At 61.7% G+C, this 24359-nt stretch overlaps 1 protein-coding gene across 3 annotated transcripts in view; it reads right to left on the reverse strand.

Moving 5' to 3' along the window:
• Window positions 1-21500, reverse strand: part of SKI (SKI proto-oncogene) — a 60214-nt gene extending 38714 nt beyond the window's left edge. For 2 of the 3 annotated variants that reach the window (XR_010384001.1, XM_064494162.1), the window contains exon 1: window positions 20480-21500. Coding sequence is in view for 2 of the 3 variants with exons in the window: in XM_064494162.1 (XP_064350232.1) it covers window positions 20480-21463 (984 nt within the window). In the remaining variant the exon portion in view is untranslated. The remainder of the gene's footprint in view (window positions 1-20479) is intronic. The other variant, XM_064494163.1, reaches the window with a different exon arrangement.
• Window positions 21501-24359: the final 2859 nt, after the last annotated feature.

The raw sequence follows: 24359 nt of genomic DNA on the forward strand, positions 1-24359 counted from the left end.
AACAGGCCGCAACCCAGAGTGAAAACAAAAGCCCCAGCTACTGACACAGCAACACAGAAGAGTCTCACAGTGAGTACGCCGCATGGAAGAAGCCAGACCAAAAACCCCCCCAAAACCTCATTTACAGAAAGCTCTAGAGAAGGCAAACCCGTCCACGCTGAAAGAGGCTGGCTGGCGGCCGCGGGGTCCGGGTGCAGAGGGGCAGCGGGGAGGGGCCGCTGCAGGCACAGGGACCCTTTGTGGGGGAGGGACAGTTTCCCCGTCTCGACTGCAGCCACGAACTCGGCCACGTTCTCACACTGTATGTTCTAAGCGTGCGCAGCTGTTACGTTCATCATGCCTTTAAAAGGCTGTCTTTAAAATGACTATACGGCAATGACCCCAACCGCAGCCTTCACAGTCCAGGATCTGTTTGTCCTCTGGCTTTAAACAGTCTCCACAGGGCGACAGCAAACGGAAACCAGCCACTGCAGTTGATCCCAAACATGCCCTCTTCCACCCCAAAAAGATGTCCCAGAACACCGCCGAGGTGCCTGGGAGTCACTTCCTTCTCCAGGGCAGGAGCCTGCAAGCCTCCCTTTAAAGGCCCAACTGTTCCTGTGGCTTTTCGGAGAGTCCTCACCACCACAGGCCCAGTGAACGCAGAGGGGAGTGGCCACCAGCCACCCCCAAAAATAAAGTCCCCGAGGGCGGGGGTGGGGGCGCAGCCCAGTGGTTCTGGAGGGTTGGAGGGGGCGGTGGGCATCACCCGGGAACTCCCTAGAATGCAAATTCCCAGGACCCACCTCAGACCCCAGAATCTGAAACGCCAGGGGTGGGACCCACAAGCCGGGCATTTAGGAGTCCTCAGCCTCCAGTTTCAGAGCCGAGAACGCCAGCAAGAACGGTGGCGTGGTCCAGAACCAGGCGCGAGCAGGCGGCAGCCAGCCCGCAGCAGGAAGCTGCAAGCCCACGCCCCCAGGAGGCGACGGGCCTTTGATGAAGCAAGCCCGCCGCCTCCGAGGGCTCACGGGGAAGCTTTCAAAACAGAGAGAAAGGAAACGAGACTCCCGACAAACCTGTCACTAATGGCTCTTGCTGGCTCTTCTCGCTCTCGACAAAGAGTTTTCAACTCATTAAAAAAAAAACAATCACAGAATCATCTTGGTTCACCTTCTTTCTTGACTCTGCACTCCTCTCAACAGAATCTGAAACTCAGTCATCTTCGGGGATGATTAAATCTTAGACTAAGGGGTCTGAGTCATCCCCCCAAATATCAATCAGGCCTGTACTCAGCCACAGGCACTGCGTGCAAGGCCTTCGAGGACACTGAGTCCTGTGTGGACACGCACACGCACGCACGCCCGGCATGAAACAAGACACTTGGAGAAAATAAACTCTGGGTATCTGAGGGTGACTTCTGGTTAGAGTCACAAATAACTGGCAATACCACATTTTCCTTTTGAAGCACTCTTTATGCCCTTCCTTCCTGAGTGCCTGAAATGTCAAAACCTTTTGCAAATCCAGAGAAACACATCAAAAAGAGCTAATAGTTAAAATGCATGACGAAGAAAGAGAGCCAGTTTCAAGATGGAGGAACAAAAACGCTTCAACCCCATCTCCTCAAAACCCTGCCAGAGCCCTGCTCTCCATGAAGGAAGAACCACGCTAACCCTGAGCAACCAGGGAGGGTGAGGGGCGGGGAGGACGCTGGGCAGCCACTGCAGAGACAGCCCCGGGGAGATGCCAGCCGCCCCGGGGGCAGAGAGGAAGCCTCCTGGGAGCACAGTGTGTGAGCCCCGGAGAGGAGCCACGCAGTGGACCCCGGGAGCCCGCTGCACCACCACCACCCAGCACGTCAGGAATCATCACCATGGGGAGAGCCAGCCTGGCGAAGCCCAGGTCCAGAAAGAGACAGGATTTCCAAGGAAACCACTGTTAGTATCCCTGGGGATGGGAGACAAGACACCACATCCACGAGACAAGAACAGGTCTGCACGTCTGCAGAAGAAAAAACAACTGGTTGTGGAGCTGAGCTGTTGACTGACATTAAATGCCGTTTTGCAAAAAAAGAAAAAAACAAGATGTCTTCGAAATTAAACATGAAATCACAAAAAGCTGAAGTCGACAGTTTAAAAAGCAAATGTCAGATGATAAAGTGGAGGAAATCTTCAGAAAGTGACACCAAGAGATGGAGAGAGAGCAGAACATGGCTGTCAAAGGCCAACATCCAGCCAGAGGCCAAGACAGCGATGAACCGATGGCCAGGAAGCACCACCAAGTGCCCACACCTAGAGCAGGGCCTCCAGGAACCAGGGCACACAGGTGCCCAGCACGGGGCAGACAGGACGCGCCAGGCCTGCTGTGGCCACCTTCCAGACGCTGGGCTCAGAAGGCAAGGCGGGCCAAGTGCCAAGGCCAGCACACCGGGCCCCCCAGGAGGGGACAGCAACACGCAGCGGGGCAGAAAACCACGACTGACCCAGGACCCAGGATGGACAGGAAGCGAGATCGGGACACATACGCCGGCTCAGGGTGAACACGCCCAACAGGAGGGCCGTCATAATCAGCACAAAGGGCGATTTACCCAAACCTGAGATGCAAGGCGGTGAGCAGGCCTGGAGGGGTGGCAGGCACAGGTAATGGGAAGCACGGGGTCCAGAGAAAGACAGGCAACCAGCAGGGAACCCCCGCCCAAAGCCGAGCGGGAAGACAGGCCGGGATGCCAGTCGCCCTTTAGCCACAGACCTCAGGCAAGCGTAAAATGCCAAGAGGACACTGCGTCAGAGCGAGAACAGGCGTCAAAGCCTCCAGCCCCATCAGATGGGGGGTGGCATCAGCGTGCCCGGGGTGCAGGCCCACAACTGCTGTCTCATGACACAGCAGGCCTGGCTGGGCAGCGTGGGGCTGAAAGGCACCTGTGCCCGCCCAGAATGTCCCCGGGTCTGCGTCGCCCATCCCGAGGCAGCGGTGGCAACCAGGAGTGCACGGAGGACAGTCTGGCAGCCAGGGGGCACATTTCGACGTGTCCAGGCGGAGCAGCAAGTAAATCAAAAGGGAAAGCAGCCAAAGACCTCACAGGGCCCCAAGTGTTCAGCCCGGCAGCTCCTGGGACGAGGCCGCTTCACGGAGGGCTACTCCAGGGACAGGGAGGTGACGAGACGGACCTGGGGGGCGGTGCGCTCCAGGCGGGTGGGGCCAGTGCCTCCATCAGCACCACCGCGGGTAACAACTCCTCTCTGGGCTAATAGCCCGACGGTGTCTCATCTGAGGGGGGGGGCAGGGCCAGTGCGCTGCAGACGGGGACACAGGCCCGCCCAGCCAGCACTCCAGGCAGGTGCATCCAGCTAAACTATGGCCCAATGTACATGGCGGAACTTCCAGACTCTCCAGAATCAACATCTAGAGACAAACAGGCAGCTCCCATGTGTGTCAGGAAGCCTGGGAGAAACAGCCACCCCCAAGCCCAAGAGCCACTTACCGGTGAGAATCTGGGACAGAGAGCACGCAGCACGCTCACCACGGCTCAGCCCCACAGAGGCGCTCAACACTACAGGACTGCAGCCCCGAAGGCTGCCCCCGCTGCCACAGTCCAGGTCCCCCAAGGCCCAGAGACGGTCAGGCTGTCTTTGCTCTTGGCCCCTCTGGCCCTCCTCCGACTGCAGAGCGGGCAGCAAAGGACAGCACCAGTGAGTGCAGTGCCCCTCCGTGGCCGGGGCAAGGGCACACCACTAAGATGGCAGAGCAGTGGGGATGCGTGGGCCTGAGATGGCCCCTCGGTCAGAGGAAGCCCTTGGAGTAACCAACACAGCAGGGGTGCAGCGTGGAGAACTGAGCCCCTTCCTCTCCAGCACTGGGCACTCCATCAGTGGCGTCCATGGACCACCAACACCAAGCCTGGCCCAGGCCTCTGCCAGCAGGTGTCTGCCCCCTACCCCCTGCACTACCGCCTGGCCACCATGAGGCTCCTCCCACAGGGGCAGCGCTCCCTGGGCCACATCCCCCAGCATCCAAGTGATGATCTCTGGGCTCTACACGCACCACACAGACCCTGACACCAGGTGGGCGGGGAAGGGGCAGCACATGGCCATAGCTTGTTCTGCCCACTCACCTGCAACACCCCCGGGTGGGCTTCGGCGGGTGGGCGGGCCGGGGCGCACACAGCACCCACCTGAAAGCACCCCAGTACCGCCGCCACCGCCGCCACCGCCTCCTCCTCCTCGGACCACTGGGCTGTGGAGCACGTGGCTAGTTTATTAACAAATGCACGCACATTGCGAACACGGCCCCGGGAACAAAGGCGAAGCCCCTGGTGGAGGCTGCAGCCTTGGGGACGAGGCGTGTGTGCAGAAGACTTTGAGAGAACCTCGCACACCGTTCCCTCCAAGTGCCTGTCTGAGGACAGACCTGCGCTCACGTCCTTCCCCCTCGTGGAAGGCTGGCCCCCGGGACACACCACCCAAGGGCACGTGACAGACAGGAGGACGGACACTGATTGGGAGCCGCTCCCAGGGAGGATGTGGCCCCCGGGCCCGGGGGCTCCCGGCCCGCGCCCCCACGCTGCAGGCTCGGACAGGGGAGGCTGGGCATTACGTGCCTGGCACCCACGGAGCAGCTGGAGCAGCTGGAGCCAAACCGGGCCGTGAAATGCTCGATTAGGCAACCCTTGTTTTCTTCCTCAGGCTCCACATTCACAGCCTCCTACTGACAAGCTGGACTCACTGGGAGGCTCTTCTGGAGACACTGCCAGACCCTGGCCTTGACCAAGGAACCCGCCCAGGGACCGTACAGACAGGTGGGGACCCACGGGGCTGTGCATGTCTTCACACTCTGTCTTCTCTTCGGGTACAAATCGCTGGGCTGCCTGGCCTCTGATGAAAGTTCTGGCATCACTCTGTGGTCAGCAGCTCAAACAGATAAAAGCCCTAAGCAGGTGCAAAGCAGGGAACCCTCAGGGACCCTGCATCCCACTTCCAGGAGGCCTGGAAGTGGGGGCAGCCTTCCTGGCTGCCCCGGGACCACCCTGCAAGGCCCAGAGGGCGTTCAGACGACCGGGCCCCCACCCTACAATAGCACCTACTGCTCTCAAAACACTCACCTTTCTCAGAGCAGCTAAAAACGAATCACCCTTTTATACCTCACATGGTTTTCAGAAATCTGAGGTAGAATAAAGGTTTATTTTTGAAATGAAACAAAAAAGGACAGTTTTCAATCCTCTCCATCCCACCTCGAAGTCAAGTGACAAGCACGTGCAGAGAGACACTCTGTCTTCAGCAGCCACCAAGGGTGGCCCCGTCATGACCCAACCCAGTGCTGAGATTGGCTCCCGCTCCCCAGGGGCTCCAGCTCGGGGGCGGACACGTCCACCGCAAGGGGCTGCGCTCAGTTGGCCCCGAGCACCCGGTAAGCAGCTCCCCGACAGCGAGCGGTCAGGAGTGGACGGGCCGTGCGTGCCACGGGGTGTGGGGGCGGCGAGGGGCTCACAGAAAAGACACCCGGAGGAACCGGGTCCCAGTGCGCAGCCAAAACAGGGACAACTGCGGCATCAAGACAGCGATCAGAACAACCGCAACACTGCAAGGGGCTGAGCTGAGTTTGGTGACACTGCCCAGCAGGATGGGGGGGGAGCAGCGCTCCCGGAGGCGAGAGAGGTGGGCAGACTGACCAAGCCCAGAGGGAGGATGAACCCACCAGGAGGACGTTCAAGGGGCCGGGACGCTGACGGGGTCTAAAGTCTCCCCACAGATTACTTTTTAACCATGGAGGGCAAGGCGGATCCCACCCACGAGCATGATTCAGGATGCTGTCCCCGGGAGAGGTGACCATCCAAGCTGCCTGCACAGGGCTCCAGCCCCAAATGCCACCTCTGTCCCACCAGAAGACATGCCAGGCACAGGCTGGAGGGGGAGTCCACAGGACAGCCCCGCCCTCCAAACAAATATGGTCACGCGGACCAGAGCCAGGCAGGATCCCAGAGGACCAGGGGCCCAGGAACAGACAGCCTGACTACAGGCAGGTCCTGGGAGGAAGCAAACCACTGAAGGAGGACAGAAGGGCGACAGGAGGAGGACTGGGCCCTGGGCAGCCGCTGGACCACAGCCACACACCAAGGGCCACAGGGATGGACACTCATGCCAGTGTGGCAGGAAGCAGTGGCAGCGAGCCTGGTGAGCCCTGCTCTCCAAACTCCCCTGCAGGTCTGAAGACTTCTCAGAGTAAAAAGTCCTAAACCACAAAGAGGCACCAGGTCGACAGATGCTGCAGCAGCCAGGGCACAGGGCCACCTTGCAACCTGGGGACACGGGGACATGTGGGAACACGTGCCAAGAGCCGACACCAGCACTCGGGGATGCTCGCATGTGCAGGACGACGGCCTCCCTCAGTACGTAAGGCACATTGAGTGGTTTTTCTGAAACACGGACCCAAAAGCATCAGAAATTTAACAGCAGCTTGACAGCCAACTGAAAATTCCAAATCTCCTGAACAGTAACAAACGCTGGTAGTGACAACAGGTCTCAAATTCCAGTTCAGCTCTCTGCCACCAGAAACACAGCCCCCGAGGACCTGGACCAACAGAAGCAGGCGGACAGAGAGCCCCACCTGGGGTAGCCAGGACTGCAGGGCCGGGACCCCGACCCCTGTCCTGCCAAGGCTCTTGACCTGCGAAGTCAGCTCCGCGATCCTGCCCCGCTGGCCCTTCCCTCCAGAGCTTGCTGCCCGCCAGCGCCCAGGAACTTCGGGGCAGGGCTCTCCAAGCACTGGCTTGTTTGCACTCTCTGACAACCTCACTTCCCCAGCAAGAGCCACCCTGGGGTCAGTTTCGCCCCATTCAGAAGGAGACTGCGGTGAGGGTGTGGGCTCATTTACCTAAATCATTGCTTGAAGGGTTATCCACCAACCTAGCTCTGAAACAGAATGCCGGTCTTCCCTTCCACCATGGGGTCGTCTGAAAGCTGAACTTGGCAGAGAAGGGACTCGCCACGCCCATCACCAGGCACGACCTACTGGCAGGGCAGGCCTAAACACAGAGCCCGGAGCCCAGAGCCTCAGCCGGCACCCCTAGGGCCCCCAGGACAGTGGTGGCTCCCAGCATCCCAGCAGGACCACACGCAGAGGCCCAGGTCAAATGCACCGACACGCCCCACCTCGGACAGCTCCTCACAGAAGGCAGCTGAGCTCTGGGAAATCCACGGGGAGGCCGGCGGGGGGCACACTGACAACAGGTGGCATGGGCCCCAGTCCACTGATGAGCCCACCATGGCACAGGGAGGCTTCGTCGCCTGGCGCATACACGTGTGCCGTCGTCCTGCACCTGCTGGCAACCATCCGACTGGCCCGGATGGACTCCTGGACGGCTTGTCAGCCCGCTGCCTCCTGTCAGACTTCTGGCCTCGGAAAGAGAGAGTGGGACAGCTGACGGCACGGCCACAGGGCTGAGGCACCCTCATCTCCCCGTTTTACAGACAGGACAAGGCTCCAGAAGTGCCACGGCCTTAGATCCAAAGAGGCAGCCGAGCCAGGATCTAGGCCCAGGGATCAGGTTTAGGAATCCATGCCCCTAGTCACATGGTTACGCTGCCTCACTGAACTTCCAGAAACGTCAACCTAACCAGAAGAACCGAAGAGTCATACTCCCTGCTATTTGCACAGAGAAGATGGGGGAAAGAAAACAGAGGTTAAAATCAGACCCAACCACAGAGATTTTTGATTCATTTGTGGAGGCAGGGATTTCCAACCCTCCTTTTCTACCCCAAACACCAGGAGCCACCCTCACTGCGGCCGGTGGTCACAGGAGGCCCTGCCCAGGTTCCCACTGCCAGGCCTGCCTTCTGACTCCAACCAGGGGGTCATCTCCACCCACCGGGTGGGCACCCAGCAGTATTTGCAAAACTAAACTCAAGGACTGCCCTTTTGAGAGCTACCCCAAGGAGCCACCCTCACACCCCAGACTCTCACCCACATTCAACAGGAGACAAAGCAGGACAAAAGAGCAGGGCGTCACCCTGGCCTGGGATCCACCCAGGGTCCAGCCTGCTCCCGACACAGGAGGCCAACAGCAAAGACAGCAGCTCAGTCAGTGCAGCCCAGGGCCCAGGACAGGGGCAGCGTGGATGCAGCCCATCCTTGCCAAGGCGACCATCCAGGCCCCAAGGGTCACACCATGACCTCAAGGCCGCCAGGGGCTCCAGGGAAGGCGTGTAGCCCCCTCCTCGAGCCTCACGCCCATGGTCACTTACACATGCTAGCCTCCCCGCGAGGTGCCAGAGCTCAACTGTGTGTGGCCCGCCTGGAGGACCAGTATCTCCTGGGCCACTGGGCTCCACGGCCTCCTGAAACCAGCAGACGCAATGTGAAATCATGGCTGGGAGACGGCCTGGACCGAACAGCCCACAAGAGGGGCACAAGCTGTGCGGACAGGGCCAGCCGCGTGGGAACAGTGCTCAGAGGTGGGGGGAGGGGGTCAAGCAGCCAGCGGCCCTGGGCGCAGGCTCCCCAAGCCAAGCCGGATGGACTGCAGGGCCACCACACCCGCTCCCAAGCACGGTGTCTCCCTCGTCCCGCCGGCACCTCTGGGCCCCTCTTCTACCCTCGGAGAAGTCAGCACCCGGCCACCGGGCTGCCCTGCCCCAAGCTGTCCCCACACTGCTGGGGGAGGGGGTGTCCCTTTGCTCTGGGTCCCCACGCCATCTACACTTGGTGACAAGATTAAGAGGAAAGGGACACAGGTGTGGTGAGCAGCATCCTTTCAGTGAGTCCCCCATTTCTTGCTAAAAGAACTTTCTCCAGGAACTGGCAGGACACAGACCTGAGAGAGAAGGAAGCTCGGGCCAGGCTCACCAGACCACCCTCAGAGCCTAGAGCCCGCCCCGCCCCTTGGCTGAGGCCAGCCGTCTGTCCAGAGCCCCACATCCAGGGCACAGGCACCCGTGTACCCACAGCTCTCCCACAGGCCTCCGGAGGCGCAGGCCGCTCCGCGCTCCCAGCCCCGGCCCTCTGCAGGCTCTGCCCTGGCCCCGGCCGCCACCTGCGAGGCACACAGCAGGCACCCCAGAGGAAACGACCTGGCCCACACCCAGGCCTGCCTGCTGCACCCCGCCGTTGGTAAGGACCCCCGCCCTGTGCCACTCTGGCCTCTGACGTCCCAGTGTCACACAGGGATGATTAAACCACAGCGAACACAGCAGACAAAGCATCAGTCACCCACCACAACGTGATGCGCACGGGGAACAAGCAGAACTCCCACAGCTGAACAAAACCAAACAGCCGGCACAATTCAAAAGGAAACAAGGACTTGAACAGACCCTCCCCGAAGACGACACACAGGACCCTTATGCACACGAGGTGCTCAGCACCACTGACCACCAGGGAAGCAAACCCGCAGCGCAGTGAGACTCCACTGTGCACCCGTCGGGGTGGCCACTATCGAAAACCAGAACAGCAAGCGCTGGCGGGGACGCAGGGGCTGGGAGCTGGGGCGCAGCTGCCGTGGATGACGGTGTGGAGGCTCCTCAAGAAACTGACCACAGAATGACCACATGAGCCCCCAACTCTGCTCGAGTGTTTGCACCCAGCAGAACTGGAAGCAGGGCCTGGAAGAGAGCTCTGTGCGCCCACGGTTATAGTAGCATAAGTCACAGGAGCTAAAACACAGATTCAATCCAAGTGTCCACCTACAGAAGGTGGATAAACAAAACGTGGCCTCATCACACAATGGAGTATTATTCAGCCCTAAAAAGGAAGGAGATTCTGAACGGCTACCACGTGGATGAACCTTGAGGACACTGTGCTCAGTGAAATAAGCCATCACAAAAGGACACTGTGTGATCCCACTTCTGTGAGGTCCCTGGAGGAGTCAAAATTCTACAAACAAGTAGGAGGGTGGGGGCCTGGGGCTGGGGGGGTGAGGAGTGAGTGTTGAGTAGGGACAGAGCTTCAGTTTGGGAAGAGAAGGCTCTGGCAACAATGGTGGTGATGGCTGCACAACTGTGAATGTGCTGAATGCCCCTGAGCTGTGCCCTTAAAGATGGTTAAGAAATTTTCTGATATGCATATTTCACCACACAAAAAAAATAAGCAAATTACAGGAAAAAAATATTAAAAGTAACAAAACGGCCAACCCCACTAGAAAAAAATTAAACAATAAGATTTTCCCCTTTCAAATTGACAAGGGTATTCTGAACGGCAGTGAAGGTTGTGGGGAGGCAGGGAAATGGGCAGGTACCTGGCACGTGGTGAGAGAAAACGCTGGAAACAGAAAAACAAAGACCCTTAAAAAGGGGCCTACATCTGGCCGTCAGTCTACTGAGGAAATGACCAGAAACATACACAGATTTAGGAAGAAACAGCCGCCCCACGTGACTGCAGACGAAAAGGAAACACACGGACACATACTGCGCGTCTGAATGATTAAATGAAACAACAAAAAAAGGCATCTCAAACAGGCCACGGAGTGTCCCTCTGACCCACCAGATCTCGGACGAGAAACGCAGTGACACTGAGCTGAGCCACCTGGAGACACAGGCCCTGCCCTCCCTGCAGGGGACAGTCAGCCAGTGCAACCACTTCAGAGAACAGCTCAGAGTGGCGCGACCTGGCCCGGCCTGTGCTCCCAACACACGTGCACACACCTACGGAACACCCCCCCACTCCTGCTGGAGGGCACCCCCAGCGGCCCAGCGCCCACTGACACATGGACGGCACAGCCCAACGCACGCACACAGCACCCGGGCCAGCAGACCGGGCACCCAGGGGCCAGGTGAGGGTGGCAGGTGAGCACCGCTGATCACGCTGGACACAGGTCCGGGCACAGGGGCACGTTCGGGACGGCATCCCTGATGGGCAGAGGCACTGGTAACCAGGTGGCAGGAGGCAGGTGGCTGCGGTGGACGGGACCTCCCATGGACCACACGCTGCCGCACTGAGGTCTCTCTGCAGCATCTCCTGTCGTGGCAGAAATGCAGCCCAGGCCCGGGCCATTAAGTAAGTTCCAGAACCTCAACACCACGGATGACTCGAAAATGCTCTGTGGCTGTACGCATGCACACAGAGGCACATGTGCAAGGCAGGCCCTTCAACCACACACCACAGTGGCCCGGGCTCCTGCAAAGCATCAGCAGAACAGCAGGGTGGGTACGGTGGCCCTGGCTCTCACAGTTCCGTATCTGTCAGATACTGAAACACTTCGATATAAAATAAGATGATGCCTGGGATTTGCTTTAAAAAAGTTACGGCGCCCTCACTAAAAGAGAAAGGAGAGGTTAGAGAGCACAAGGGAGTATGGCGCTGGTAACGGCGGAACTGGGCATGTGGGCTGCGTCAAGCAACCTCTCTGTTCCAGGGCACTCGTGAAACTCCCCATCGGGGAACTGCACCTTTCTAGGTCCACAGACACGTAACCATGACACCGAAAGAAATGTGCTGTTCACGGGTCCTTTTGGTGGAGCAGAGGAACTTATGCCACTCGCACTCCTGGGCGGTGACAAGAGGGAACCTGGCCTGGCCCTGCCCCACAGCCGCACACCCCTCCCTGTGCAAGCAGCAAAGGCAGAGGCCCAGGGGGGCAGGGCGACCACCAAGCTCTACAATGCTCTGCTGAGCCCCCTCCTCACCTCTCCAGGCCACTCACCAGCCCAGGGGCCACCCCAGCCCAGGTCCCAGAAGGCTGGGGCCCCGAAGACAGCAGCCCACATTGTGGGACTGCCCTGCTGAGCCCTGGCCCCAGTCCTTAGCCACCAAGGGTCACAGGGTGAACCAAGACACGGGACCCTGTCACAGGGACTCCTGAGGACAGAACAGACCCATAAAAAGAATCACAAGAATCACAATTCAAATTTAAACACTTAAGAGAGAAAATTTAAAACCTTACTATGTGAGAGGCACCCAGCTCAGTCAGGTGATTAAATCTGAGAGGGGCAATGACCCCCACAGAAGACCCCCAGGGACACGAGGCCACCACAATAGCAGCGACAGGAAAATTAAAGCAAATTCTTCCCAGACGGGAGGAGATTCCAACACGAATCTAACAGAAAGAGCAACGTGCCCCAACCTCTGGCTCCCACCTAGGACTGTCCCGCAGAGACTGGGTGCCAGGCCAGCCACACCCGTCGGGGAGCCCACTCTGCTCCGAGGGAGGCTTCCTTCCACCCCTCCCAAAACCCATGTACACCGTCCAGCCCAGCTCCACTGCAGGTGGCCGGACCCAGCTGGGCGGAGGGTTCTCCGTGTCCTCCCACCAGACCCCCAAGACCACCGCCCGCCAGCCCTGGGACACACAGAACACGGCCTGACTCCCAGAGCCACACGGAGCCAACCCACAGGCTTACCTTGCTTTCACAGCTTGAAGAGCTTTATAAACGGAGACAAAACCGACGAGGGTCAGGCAAGCCGGGCGACACTTATTACACACAGGATGTTAAAAAAAAATCACAGTTTTGATAGTTCTGCAAAAAAAAACTTAGCAAATTTACAACAAAACTGTCAAGTAATTAAGGCTAGGCAGTTCACACATGAACTTAAACTGCTAATTAAAATCCCCTCGCTTAATTGACTACATTTGCATATCATTCAACTTGGGAGTGTAATTTTTTTTAATGGTTTGGGCAACGTGGTTCTAACGCCGGAAGTGGGAGGCAGGTGAGGCGGAGCCAACGCCCCCCATCCCTGCCGCCACCCGCATCCAGGAGAGCAGGGCAGGGCAGGCTGAGGCTGAGACCCTGGGGACTTCACACCAGGCACGGGGTCCCCTCCTCGGGAGGGCCACCAGCCTTGGGGAGGGGACCTCGTCCGCCACACTCAGCCACCCAGCCCAACAGAGACCCCGCTGGACACCTGCCGGCTGCCCAGCACCTCTGCCTCGACCTCCTCGGTGGGTAGCCCCGCCGGCCCCACTGCCCCGGTTCCTCCACGGGCGCAGCTAGCACCAGCCCTGCCGTCAACACACGCTCGCCCCCCAGGTGGCGACAGGCCAGAATCAGACAACCACACTGGCCTTACACAAACAAGCAGGAGTCCAGCCTGACGCACGTGCCTCCCTCCACGCAGGGAGGGGGAGCAGAAGGCAGGACCCTACGGCTGGAACCGCGATGCCGCGGGCGCCACCCTCAGGACTGGGGGTGGGGGCAGGCACCACCGTCACCCAGGGCCCAAGCAAGCAGGAGGGCCGCGGACGCCTCAGGCTGAGCGGCTCCTGTGCCACTTTCAGCGCAGAGTCCGCGTCAAGCCAGCCCACGTGGCTGGCGTCTTCCCTGCGCCACACAGGCAAGGGGGGCTGCAGTGCAGCAGCAAGCTGACAGAGAGGACAATGCTGGGGACATAAACATGTCCATGGGGGCCGTAAGAGAACCACAGCCCACACCACCAGCAGCAGGAGGACCACCAGGACCACACGCAGCAGCGCCGCCCCAGCCAACCCCAGCTCTGTGCGTGGACAGCCAGGGGGTCGGGTCTGAGGCAGCGCACATGGCGGGGAGGCCACGGCTGGTGCCGGCCGGCCTGTCACTGCCACTTGCCACACGGATGCCTCACCCACCAGCCAGGCCTGAGTCACAAACCACAGCCATGGGGCTGGGGTCACGCAGGAACACTGAGGTGACAGCAAGCGGACGTGTGCTGTGCACAAGGAGCAGGCACTGCTCCCGGGGGAAGCGGGGCCTCGGCCCTGGACACTTGGTTCCGCAGGTGGTCCAGAATCCACCAGCCTCAGAGCCAGGTGGGCCACCAGCCTCCCTGAGGCTCAGGGCCCTCCTGGTCGTTAGTGTCGGGTGTGGCTGTGATGGCCGCGGGCATGGGGGGCTAGGGAATGGTCTCCTGCCCACAAAGCAGGACAGACCCCCCAGCTCCCAGAACACACTTCCTCCCCAACAAGCTACGTGTCCCAGGAGAGGCATGGGGGATGCCCCTGCCAGCTGGGAATGGTGGGGTGCAGCGGAGACAGTGCCTCCAGGCCCAGATTCCAGGAAGGCCCCCAGACACCAAGTCACAACCAGCTGGCTCCTGGGATGCCAGAGCCGACAGCTCCTCAGGCAGAGGGACGCTAGCATGGGCACACAGGACCCTGATACCTGGTGAGTGACCCCAAAACATATCCACTTCCCCCACCTGCAGTCCTAACAGGCTTCTGGTGTGATCAGACCTGGAGTTGGGGCGCACAGCTAAGTCAGCACCCCAGTTGGCACCTCACACGTGGGCTCTGGGGCCGGGTAAGGAGGGGGAGGGCCACACCAGAGCCGCACTGGCATCCTGGGCCCTCATACCACCTGGGCTCCAACTGCCCTCAAGCCCACCAGCCTTACTTCCCTCCCCACCCCCACCTAGGGCCACCCACCTGCGATGTTTTCTCTGCAACCAACAGCATAGCAGCAGGAAGCCCATTTCCAACCAGAGACGCTTCTTTCAAAGTAGCCAGCCAACATCCCAGCAGAGGCCAAGTGTGGGTAGATGCAGGGCCAGGCCCATCCAGGTAGAGCCAGAGTAGGGGGCACCCTCGCATCACCCCCCAGGCAGCGGCCCTCGCAGATCTGAGAGAGGACGAGGATGCCCAACACCCGAAGGGCCGCTCCTCTCCAAGAAAGGCGCCGTCTCCTCTAGCCATCAAGAGCAGAGCTGCCAATAAACCCTGACACCTAGTGATTTCAGGCTTCCGTGAGTCATTCAGCAAGTATTTACTCTGGGCCCGGAACTGGGGACCCGGCCGTGACCGAACTCCCCCACCCCTACGAAGCCAATAACACAACCACAAACACACAACCCCCAGGGCCAGCCGCAGCCAGGGCTCCCCGGAGAACCCAGACCGCTGTGGGCTGGGCGGCCCACGGAGTCACGCCGAGACTTCCTGAACTATTATCTGTAGCTGCAAAATCAAGAAGTTGGAGCATTCTCTGAATCTTTCTAAGTCAAAAAGCAAAATCAGGAAGGGATAAATTGGGAGTTCAAGATCTGGAGATACTAATACGTACAAAACGGATAAACAAGTTCATGCTGTATTAACACTGGAAGCTCTACTCATTCTCTCGCAGTAATTTACGGTAAAAAAGAACATGAAAACGAGTACGTATGTTCACGTATGACTGAAGCACCATGCTGTACATCAGAAGTTGACACAACTGACTGTACTTCAATAAATACATACACGCACAAATAAATATATATACACAAAAAGTAATATCAGAAAAGACACGAATGCCAAATACCCAGACGGCACCTTGGCTGTTTCCAGGGTGCCCTCAGAGCTCTAAAAGCAGAGAGCTTCTACAACCCCAACCTCTAGTCACAGAAAAGCTGCATAAAGGCTGTAGTTTGCTCCCTCGCCCACCCTGGGGCACACTACGTGCTTCCTGAGTTCACCTGCACAAACTGCACCTGGTCGCTCTGGGGGCCTGGCCTCCGAGGTCAGGAAGGTCTGGGGGGACCTGGGCCATGCTGGGCGGGCCAAACGGCGGCCACACAGCCCCGAGCCCCCCACCTGCCCCACACTGCTCTCACAGACACCGTCTGCAGCTCTAACCCACACCACCTGAAACCCACTTCAGACTACTCATGGCCCCGGCAGGGAGGAGCCACCCACCACAGGGGGCCCCCACTCCCAGGAAACGGCTTCCTGTTCCTTCTCTGCGACTCCAACCTGCCGGGCGCATCTCCACCACGTGTGCAGAGAAGCTCTCCGTGATCTCACGGCCCCCCACCCGGTGCGCCCACAGTGTCCCCGGCGACCAGCGGGGCAGGAGGAAGGGCCCTCGGGAGAAAGGAGCCCCATTTCTCCTCTAGCCTTCTCGGATCTGAAGGAAATAATTCGGCCTCTGTATTTTGACTCACAACAAAGAAACTTTTTAAAAACATTTCAGTTGAAACTTGCATAATTCTTCCAGTGAAGAAATCCTCCCCAACTTTCGCAATCCTTAGAAAGAGACACATTATTGCTGCTTGTGTAACAGTCTCTGGGCCACAGAAAGTCCGGCCGCCGGCTGCGGCCACCTCCCGCCAGACAGCCAGGGTACAGGGTCCGGAAGCACCGCCTCCCCCGGACCCTCCCACCGCCCAAGGGCCAGGGTGCGGGGCGGGGTTCAGTCATAGGGAGTCGCACACAGATAGACTGCGAGGAAGGTGGGGAGTCGATGGCCTTACCCTCAAAACCCTGCACGGACTGAGGGGCCACGGAGGGGCAGCAGGGACAGGGACGAGAGCCACTCAATGACCTGCTGCCCCAAGGCAAGACACCGGCCCCAGGGAAACCCCGAAGGCAAGGGCCCCTGCCCAGCTCCAAGAAGGAGTCCTGGAAACCAGCAGGACAGCTGAAGATGGCACATGGACAGATGAGCTGATGGCCCAGTCTTGGAGACCATGGCAAGGGCTCTGCTCACTGCACAGAAGGAGGGTGCCCGGCCCCCCACGCCCTCCCTCCCTCGCACACACCAACCACGGGTTAGAAACCAGAGGCCTCGCTCAAACTGCCTCCTCGTTTGAGAAGATCCCCCACCTTCACTCTGCAGCCTTCACCCTGGCGACCAGATGGACTCACAGACCCCATCCTTCAGGACATGGGGGTGGGGTCCATCTAGGAGCCCCGCCTCAGAGCGTCACCCAGGTTGGCACCCCAGCTTCTCACCCAAGCACCTGAAGCCAGGAAATCACCATGGGACCCATGAAAACCTAGAGCAAAGCAAGTGCACCAAGGGACAGCGCAACCTCTCCATCTGTGCCCAGATCTGCCAGTACCCAGGTGAGCACAGCGCCCGGACAAAGAGCGGGTGTCGGAGAAGCACGCTGGTCAGAGTCTGTCCCAGCCTTACGGACGGTCCTGATGCCGTTCCTTCTCGTGGTCACTTCAGCTCAGAAGTACGACTCGCACCCCCCTTAGGGAAAGTCCCTGGACCAGGATCCCCCACTCCCCAAGAGGGCCCGCAGGACTCGGCGCTCCTCCATTTGGATGGCCTGGCAAGGTCTCCTCTCAGAGAAAACACCGCTTTCAACACTAGAACATACACGGATCCCACAGCGGACGCCCGCGCTGCCCGCTGCCCGCTGCCCGCCACCAGCCCACGCCCCCGCCGTGCAGACCGGGCAGTTCCACGAAGACAACTCCTCCGAGAACCTGGTGTCCTGAGGACAGACATACAATAAACGGACACGATCCTGGTTCTCCAGTCCGAGGATCAGGCCGCTCAGGAGCAGCCGTTCCAAGGAGCCCATCACCCCACCGCACAGGGCCAACCCTGTGCCGGCCACCCCAGGAGGCAGCGCCCCCCCCCCCACAGGAAAGCCACGTCCCGGCCAGCAGCCGCGCCGACAGCACGATCTATCCCGTTAAACATCAGTCCTGTTCAGTCCCGACGCCGTCAGACAAGCTCCGAAGGAAGGGACAGAGCCGACCGTGGGCGTGGGGAAGGCTCCAAGGTTCCTGTCTCTCACCACACGATCCCAGCGGAAAACAAGTCCTCGCCCTGCCCGTGACACTCAACCGCTAACACCCCACAAACAAACGCCGTCCACGGCCGCTAATTCCTGTGGTGCCCACTTCACACTTGTGGAAACTAAGGCACAAACAGGTCAAGCAACTCGCTCGAGGGCACGTGGCCCACAAGGGACAGAGTGAGGATGCAGGGCTCCAGAGCCAGACCGGCCACTGCAAGACCCCCAAGGAAAGCAGCCAGGGCGCCATGGCCCCGACAGCCATGGGACAGCCAAGAGCACTTCCTTGGGCCCCTGTGACATCAGGGTGGGGATCACTGAGGAGGGGCCCCAGCCTGCACACCTGAACTCGCCGTCTGCACAGCGTTTCCAGGCTCAAAGCTGGAGCCCCGCTGCAAACACAGTTCCACGCTGGGACAACCACAGAACCGCCAGCCCTCTGTGGTCGGGCCGCAGGCACAGCAGGGCGCGCAAGAGCAAGCAGGCACCAGGACAGCAATGAAGTCCCGAGCCAGCCACCAACCCCGCCCGTGCCGACGGCAGAGAAGTGCTGTAGGGGTACCAGGGCGCCACCTTGGCACCCAACACCCCGAGCGCCCTTCGGCTCACTTCACGTCACCGAGCAAGACCCAGGGGAGGCGCATCCCCACAAAGGGCCGCCCCAGCACATCTTTTGTTTCCTCTGTCCTCATCCTCAGCAAATGAAAAGTATTAAAATAAACTATAAAACAAATAATTAAGTCAAAACACATCCCAAGAATAATCTGTCAAACTGCAGTGGGAGGATAGAACAGATAAGCAGGGTGCTGGAGAGGGGTCTTCCCTGGCAGCTTCGTCCACAAGTAGGGTCTGGCAGCCACCCTGAAATTGAGATCCCCCTCCTCACAGGGTGCCTCCAGCCTGTAACCAGACCAGCGTACAGCTGTGCCGGGGAGACCTGAAAGGGACCGTGCGCCACAGAATTCCCAAACGCATGAACCAAGGCAGTGGCAGAGCCCCGAGAAGAGGATAACCGGGCGAGGATGGTGGGCAGAGTGCCCCCCGAGGGGGAGGAGCCGGCAAGACAGCACCCAGGAGCTCTGAGCGACTGGCGGACGGCAGAGGCCAGCAGCAGGCCCACCAGCCCAGGCCACCACTGTGAGGACAGGGCAGGGCTGACAGTTAGGCCTGGAGACTCCAGCCTCTTACAACGATCACATCTTCACCATCACGGGGGAGGTTTCTCTAACCAAGAAATGATTCCTGAGCAGCACCGGGGAGAGCACTGAAGGAGTGCTGACCACCTGCTGACATCACCAGGGTGAAAGTACGCTCCGGCCTCTTCTCTGGGACTGTGGCTCAGGAGACCATCCTTGCCTTCTCCCTGGGCAGTGCCTCAGCCCACAAGCTCCAGACCAGGCCTTCCTTGAGCCTGTGAACACCCGTGTTCAGAACAGCAAGGGCTGCCACAAAAGAGCCTAGGCCCAGGTGTGCAGCTGAGACAAAAAGCCAACCCCAGGAAGACAGGGAGACCGCGGACACACACGATCCAGATTCAGAGAGAGACACAGACGGATGCACCCCACCAGGCAGACCCTCTGCTGTCCACTCTGGATGTAAGTGACTTGCCACAGCTTTACCTACCACAATCCTGCACACAGGGCTCCCCTTGGGCCATGCTAACCAGCAAGGGTGCAGGCACTCCCAAAAGAAAAGCCTCCCGTTGACAGGGAGCAGCCATCAAGCCACACACAGCCAACCCCCAGTCTGAAATGAGGGTCCGGCCGGCCTGCTGGGTCTGCCGTCAGCATCCTCCCCACTGACACTGCCCACTCAGACCATCTCTCCCACCCCATCCCAGCCCCAGAGTCTGCAGACAGCTGCCACCTGGGCGCTGGTCTAGCCAAGGGCAGAAGCACCACCAGATCCACAAATGTACGCGGTGGCCCCCTCTGAGCGCAGGCAACAGGCCCTCACTTCCCCTCCCCTACTCCGCTCCCTGAGACTCTGACACTCTGCTGGAGGGGCGCCCAGAGAAAACCGGGCGGGAGCATCTATTCACAGATTTGGAAAAAAAAAGTTTGATGCAATAGCTGAATTAATTAGGCCTCCCAAGAATAGCTGAGCCGATGCAGCATTCTGTGTGTGCAATTTAATAAGCCTGGATATTTAAAAGAAAAGTTACAAATACTAAGGGATGGGGGGGGATGCCATGCAAAGTTGGTGAGGCCCCCAGTGAATGGTTCCGGCGTCTAGTGCCTGGAAGCTGCCAGGCTGGATCACACAGAACCTCCTCTTGGCAAACAACAGAGCCTCAGCCAGCGGCCTCCCTGCCGTACCCTTCAGTGTCTCAGAGAGGCGATAGGAAACGTGCACATCCAAAACAAATCACAGGCCAGCAGCTCCTCTGACACCCAGGGCCCCAGGTGCCCGATGACCAGTCCCCGAGCCCAGTGCCAAGTGGCCCTCGCCCCCACACGGGTACTCTGGGACTCACTCCCTGGCAGGCCAAGGCAGACGCACAGAGCTGGAGTCACTGAGTCTCGGCCCCCTGCCACCACGGCCTGGACACCTGGCTTCAGTTTTGAGTCTGTCTCCCAAGACTTCAAGGCACAAACAGGGCCTGCCTGGCCAAGTTCTGCCTGCTGGGAAACGCAGACACCCGTGTGTGAGCCTGGGAGCCTTAGGGTGAGGGCCGAATCCTCCCCCACCCAGTCTGGACACCTCCTTGGGCCCCGAGGAAGGCCTGGGCTTGAGGCCCCAGGAAGGCCCGCCCAGATCAAACTTCCCGGGACTTAGGGCGGAAGAGTCCGAGGTCCGAAGCCTGCCCTTCCCAGCCCATCTGGACAACGGCTGTGGGCCTTGGGAAGGCTTCATCCACCAGGCCTGCTCCAGGCCCCCCGAGGACCCCCAACCAGGCAAACCTGGTCCCAGAGATCAGCCGGGAGGCCCTTCCTCCCGGGCTGTCTGTGGGGACACTGGCGCTACCCTGAATTTCCTTAGAGCGAAACAAAACTCTGAGACACGTGGGGGAGGCAGAAGAACAGAAGACAACCCCTGGCCCAGGAGGGCCCCGCCCCTCCCACGCCCCAGGCCCGGTGGGCGGCGGGACACTCACCCGCGGTACACTCACCCGCGGCACCCGCCGCTTGTACTTGTTGCCGTAGTCAAACTTCTCCTTGACGTCGTCCAGGCACCGGCCGAGGCGCGCCTGCTCCTCCTTGCCTGTGTAGTCCTGGCTCAGCAGGATGTAGGCCCGCCAGTTGGCCGAGTCGAAGCCCCAGTGGCAGGTCCGATTCTCCAGGGCCTTGTGCGAGTGCACCACGAACTTGTGCGGCGGGTACATGAGGCGGCAGTCGAGGCACTGGATGCAGGCGGCGCTCGGGCTGCTGTAGAGCTCGGGCACCAGCAGCCCCTTGCACTTCCCAAAGCACTCGTGGTACACGCGCACGCTGCGCTCGCTGAGCTCCAGGCCCAGCGCCAGGCTGGCGGCCAGCTCCTTCTTGCAGGGCGGCGGGTAGGCGCCGCCGTACAGCAGCGCGTTGCACAGGCGCTCGGCGTCCGTCTTGGTGATGAGCCCGCACGAGGGCGCCGAGAAGGGCAGGATGCCCATGACTTTGAGGATCTCCAGCTGGTCGGCCGTGCAGCGCGAGCAGTAGATGTGCAGCTCGTCGCACACCGAGTTGATCTGCTGCAGCGAGAAGTCGCGCAGCACCGAGTTGAGGATCTGCGGCAGACACAGGCGCTTCTCGCCGCCCACCACGAAGCACGAGATGGTCTCGCCCTCCAGCACGGTCTCGCAGCGCTCCGTGGAGCGGTCGGACGGCATGAAAAAAGGCCCGGGCAACACGGGCGGCGGCGGCTGGATGGCAGGCAGGTGCAGCACCGGCGGCGGCTCGGCGGCCGCGGGCACCGGCGCCGGCACCGCGGCCGCGCCCGCCTCCTTGGCGCTCTCCTTCTTGTAGGCCTCCTGCGCCCAGCGCGCCGAGAAGGCGGCCGGGCCGCCCAGCGAGCTCATAGAGCTCAGGTGGAACTGCTCCAGCGTCTTCTGCAGCCCCGGGTGCGGCTGAAAGCCGCCGCGACCGCCCGCCGCCGCCTCCATAGTGCGCTCCGGCTCCCCAGGCCGCTCCCGCTCCCGCGCGCCGGGGCCCCCGCGGCCCCCGCCGCCGCCCCGCGCGCCCCGGCGGCGGCCCCGGCCTCGGCCCCGGCCGCCCCCCGCCGTCGGCTCCCGGCCGATTACGGCCGCGGCCTCGGCCTCGCCCGTGGGCGCGAAAGGGAAGGCGGGCGGGGCGAAGGGGTCCCGCCGCTGGAGCCCGCCGGCGCCCGGGCCCGGCGCCACATCCACGCGCCCCGCGCCGCGCCCGCCGCCGCCGCCGCCCGGGCCCCCCGCGCGCCCCCCGCGCGCCCCCCGGGCCCTAGGCGCGGGGCATGCCCCAGCGCGCGCCGCCAACGCCAACGCCAACGCTCGCGGGCCCGGGGCTCGCGGGGGGCGCGCGGGCAGGTGCCGGCGCCGGGAGGCGCGAATCGCCGCGGCGGCCGAGGCCGAGGGGCCCGGGAGGAGCGGGGGCGCGGGCGCGGGGCCCGCCGGGCCGTCCTCGCGCGGCGCGCCGCCGCCGCCGCCGCCCCGCTCCTCCCACCGCGCGGCGCCCGCCCGGCTCGTCCCGGCGGCGCTGGCCGGCCGCGTCGCGCCCGCCGCCGGCCTCCCGGCCCGGCCCGCGCCCACCCCGCCGCCCGCGCCCCGCTCCGCGGCCTGCCCACCCGCCCGCCCGCCCGCGCGCGCGGCTTCCGGGGCGGCGGAGCGCCTGTGGCGGCGGCCTCAGACCCCGGCGGCGGCGGCGGCGGCGGCGGCGCGAGGCTCGGCGCACATCCTCCCGGCGGCTCGCTCCAGCTCGGACTGAGCGCCGGCCGCTGAGCTCACGCCGCCGCCCCGCCCCGCGCCCCGCCCCGCCCCGCCCCGCTCCGCGCAACCGCCCCGCCCCGTGCGTCGTCTGGGGCCGCGCGTCCGCCTCAGCCGAGCGCCGGCCAGGAATGCGCCCGCCCCCCGGCCGGCTCTTCCAGGAACGCGCGCTCCCCCCGCCCGCGCTGGGCACTCAGACCCACTCGGCCGTGCTCGGGCCCGACCGCCCCGGGCTCGGGCCCCCTCGGCTCCGCTCGGCCCCGCCCGTCTGGGACTCGGCTCTGCTCGGCTCCTCTCGGGCCGGCCCGCCCAGGACTCGGGCCTGCTCGGCTCCGCTCGTCCCCGCCCGCCGGGGATTCAGACCCATTCGGCTCCGTTTAGCCCCGCCCGCCGGAAGGCGGCTCCGCGGGGGTGGCGGCGGCGCCCCGGACCCCCATCCGGCGGAGGCCGCTTCCTGCGCGGCTGCGACGGCGCGCGGCCCCGTCACCGCCGGAGCCCAGAAACCCACACGCAGACCCCACCACAACCGCAAACCAGCTGAGGGGCAGACCGGACGGGGCTGCGCACCCTCCACCGCACACCTCCCGGCCTCCGGGGTCCCCACGCACACGACGGGAACGCCACGCGACACACCCCGGGGGCCCCCGCACGCGACCGGGACGCCACGCAGTATGATCCAACTCCCACGTAGGACAGGAACACCAACAACACAACGTGGGTCCCTACACACATTAGAATTGTGACGCCCCGGAGACCCCACGCAGGAGACAGACACCATGCAGCGTGTTCCGACAGCCCCCACGCGATGCAGGCACCGCACAGCACCCCTCCAAGGGATGACTGGTCCAAGAGCGACCCCCCTGTGACCCTGCATCCTGGTCCCTCCGCACGGCCAGCGACGTCACCTCCCACCAGCCCCGTGCAGAGCTGCGTCTCCACGGGCAGGGCTTGCATCCTCGGCGCTGTGGCCCGTGCTGTCCGGCCAGGTAGCCGCCAGGGGCAGGCCCGTGGTGAGTCCTCAGGGACCGGGCTCCGTTCCTCCCGCAGACTGGCGTGACCCTTCCCGTGCAGCCTCCTTGTCCAGAGAGCCGTTCACACATCTGCGGGACACCCAGGGCATGGCCAGAGTGAGAACTCACTGTGCGTCCTTCCATACACTGGCTGTATCGTTGGGGAGAGACCAACCAGAAAGTGCTGGGTGGGACAAGCCTGGGGCCTGGAGTTGGACAGACTCTGCTGGGTGGCCCCCCGAGGAGGCAGCATCCAGCAGAGGCCTGGGGGCTGGGGACTCGAGGTGAGGAGGACAATTCTGGCTGCACTCAGCCCGAGGCAGAAGGACAGTCCAGTCGAGCTGGGCAGTGATCCCTTTTCCTCTACAGGACAAAGGCATCCAAGCTGGCCTGAACATGGGGGGAGTCGTGGGGGGTGCCCACAGTGGTGGGCAGGGGCCGGAGGGCCACACTCACTTCAGCCCTTGTGACCTCCAGCTCATCACCTGCTGCTGCCTCCCCAGTGGGGGCTGGAGGTGGCCCCAAAGCAGCACTCCTCAGGGGCCGTGTCTGCCCCGGGAGCCACCCGGCTGTGTCTGCAGGCCTCAACTGCCCCTCAGGCACGGGCAGGCGTCTGGAGGGGCACTGAGGATGGCCAGGTGACCCCACACCTGTATGGCAGACACAGGCAGGTGCCTGGGCGCCTTGAGGTTCAGGGTTAGTGCTCCGCCTTCAAACACCAGGCCTTTCTGTGAGGAAACCCTCGCCTGCCCTCGCCTGTGCCCTGGGGGGCTGTCCCTTCCACTCGTCAATCCAGTGCCCCCAGCACAAGGCTTTTCTAGGCAAACATGAGAAAACTAGGAAAGGGATATTTAAAAAACAAGAAAAAGGACTTCTTTGCTTTCAGAGGCTGTGTTCATGGTCCACATTTGGACCAAAAGCATGTCTGTGGCACCTGAGAGAGTTGATTCCTTCCACGTGGACTTGAGTCCCATGCAGACAGCCTATACGTGAGAGAAGGCGGTTGGAGCTCCAGAGGGCCGGTCTGGAGGGGCTCCCGGCCGAGCACACAACTTCTCCAGCTCCTCTGGCCAAGCGGGCGCTCCCAGGAG

Source organism: Camelus dromedarius, chromosome 14 (assembly GCF_036321535.1).
Source record: "Camelus dromedarius isolate mCamDro1 chromosome 14, mCamDro1.pat, whole genome shotgun sequence".
In the NCBI taxonomy this organism is placed as follows: Eukaryota; Metazoa; Chordata; class Mammalia; order Artiodactyla; family Camelidae; genus Camelus; species Camelus dromedarius.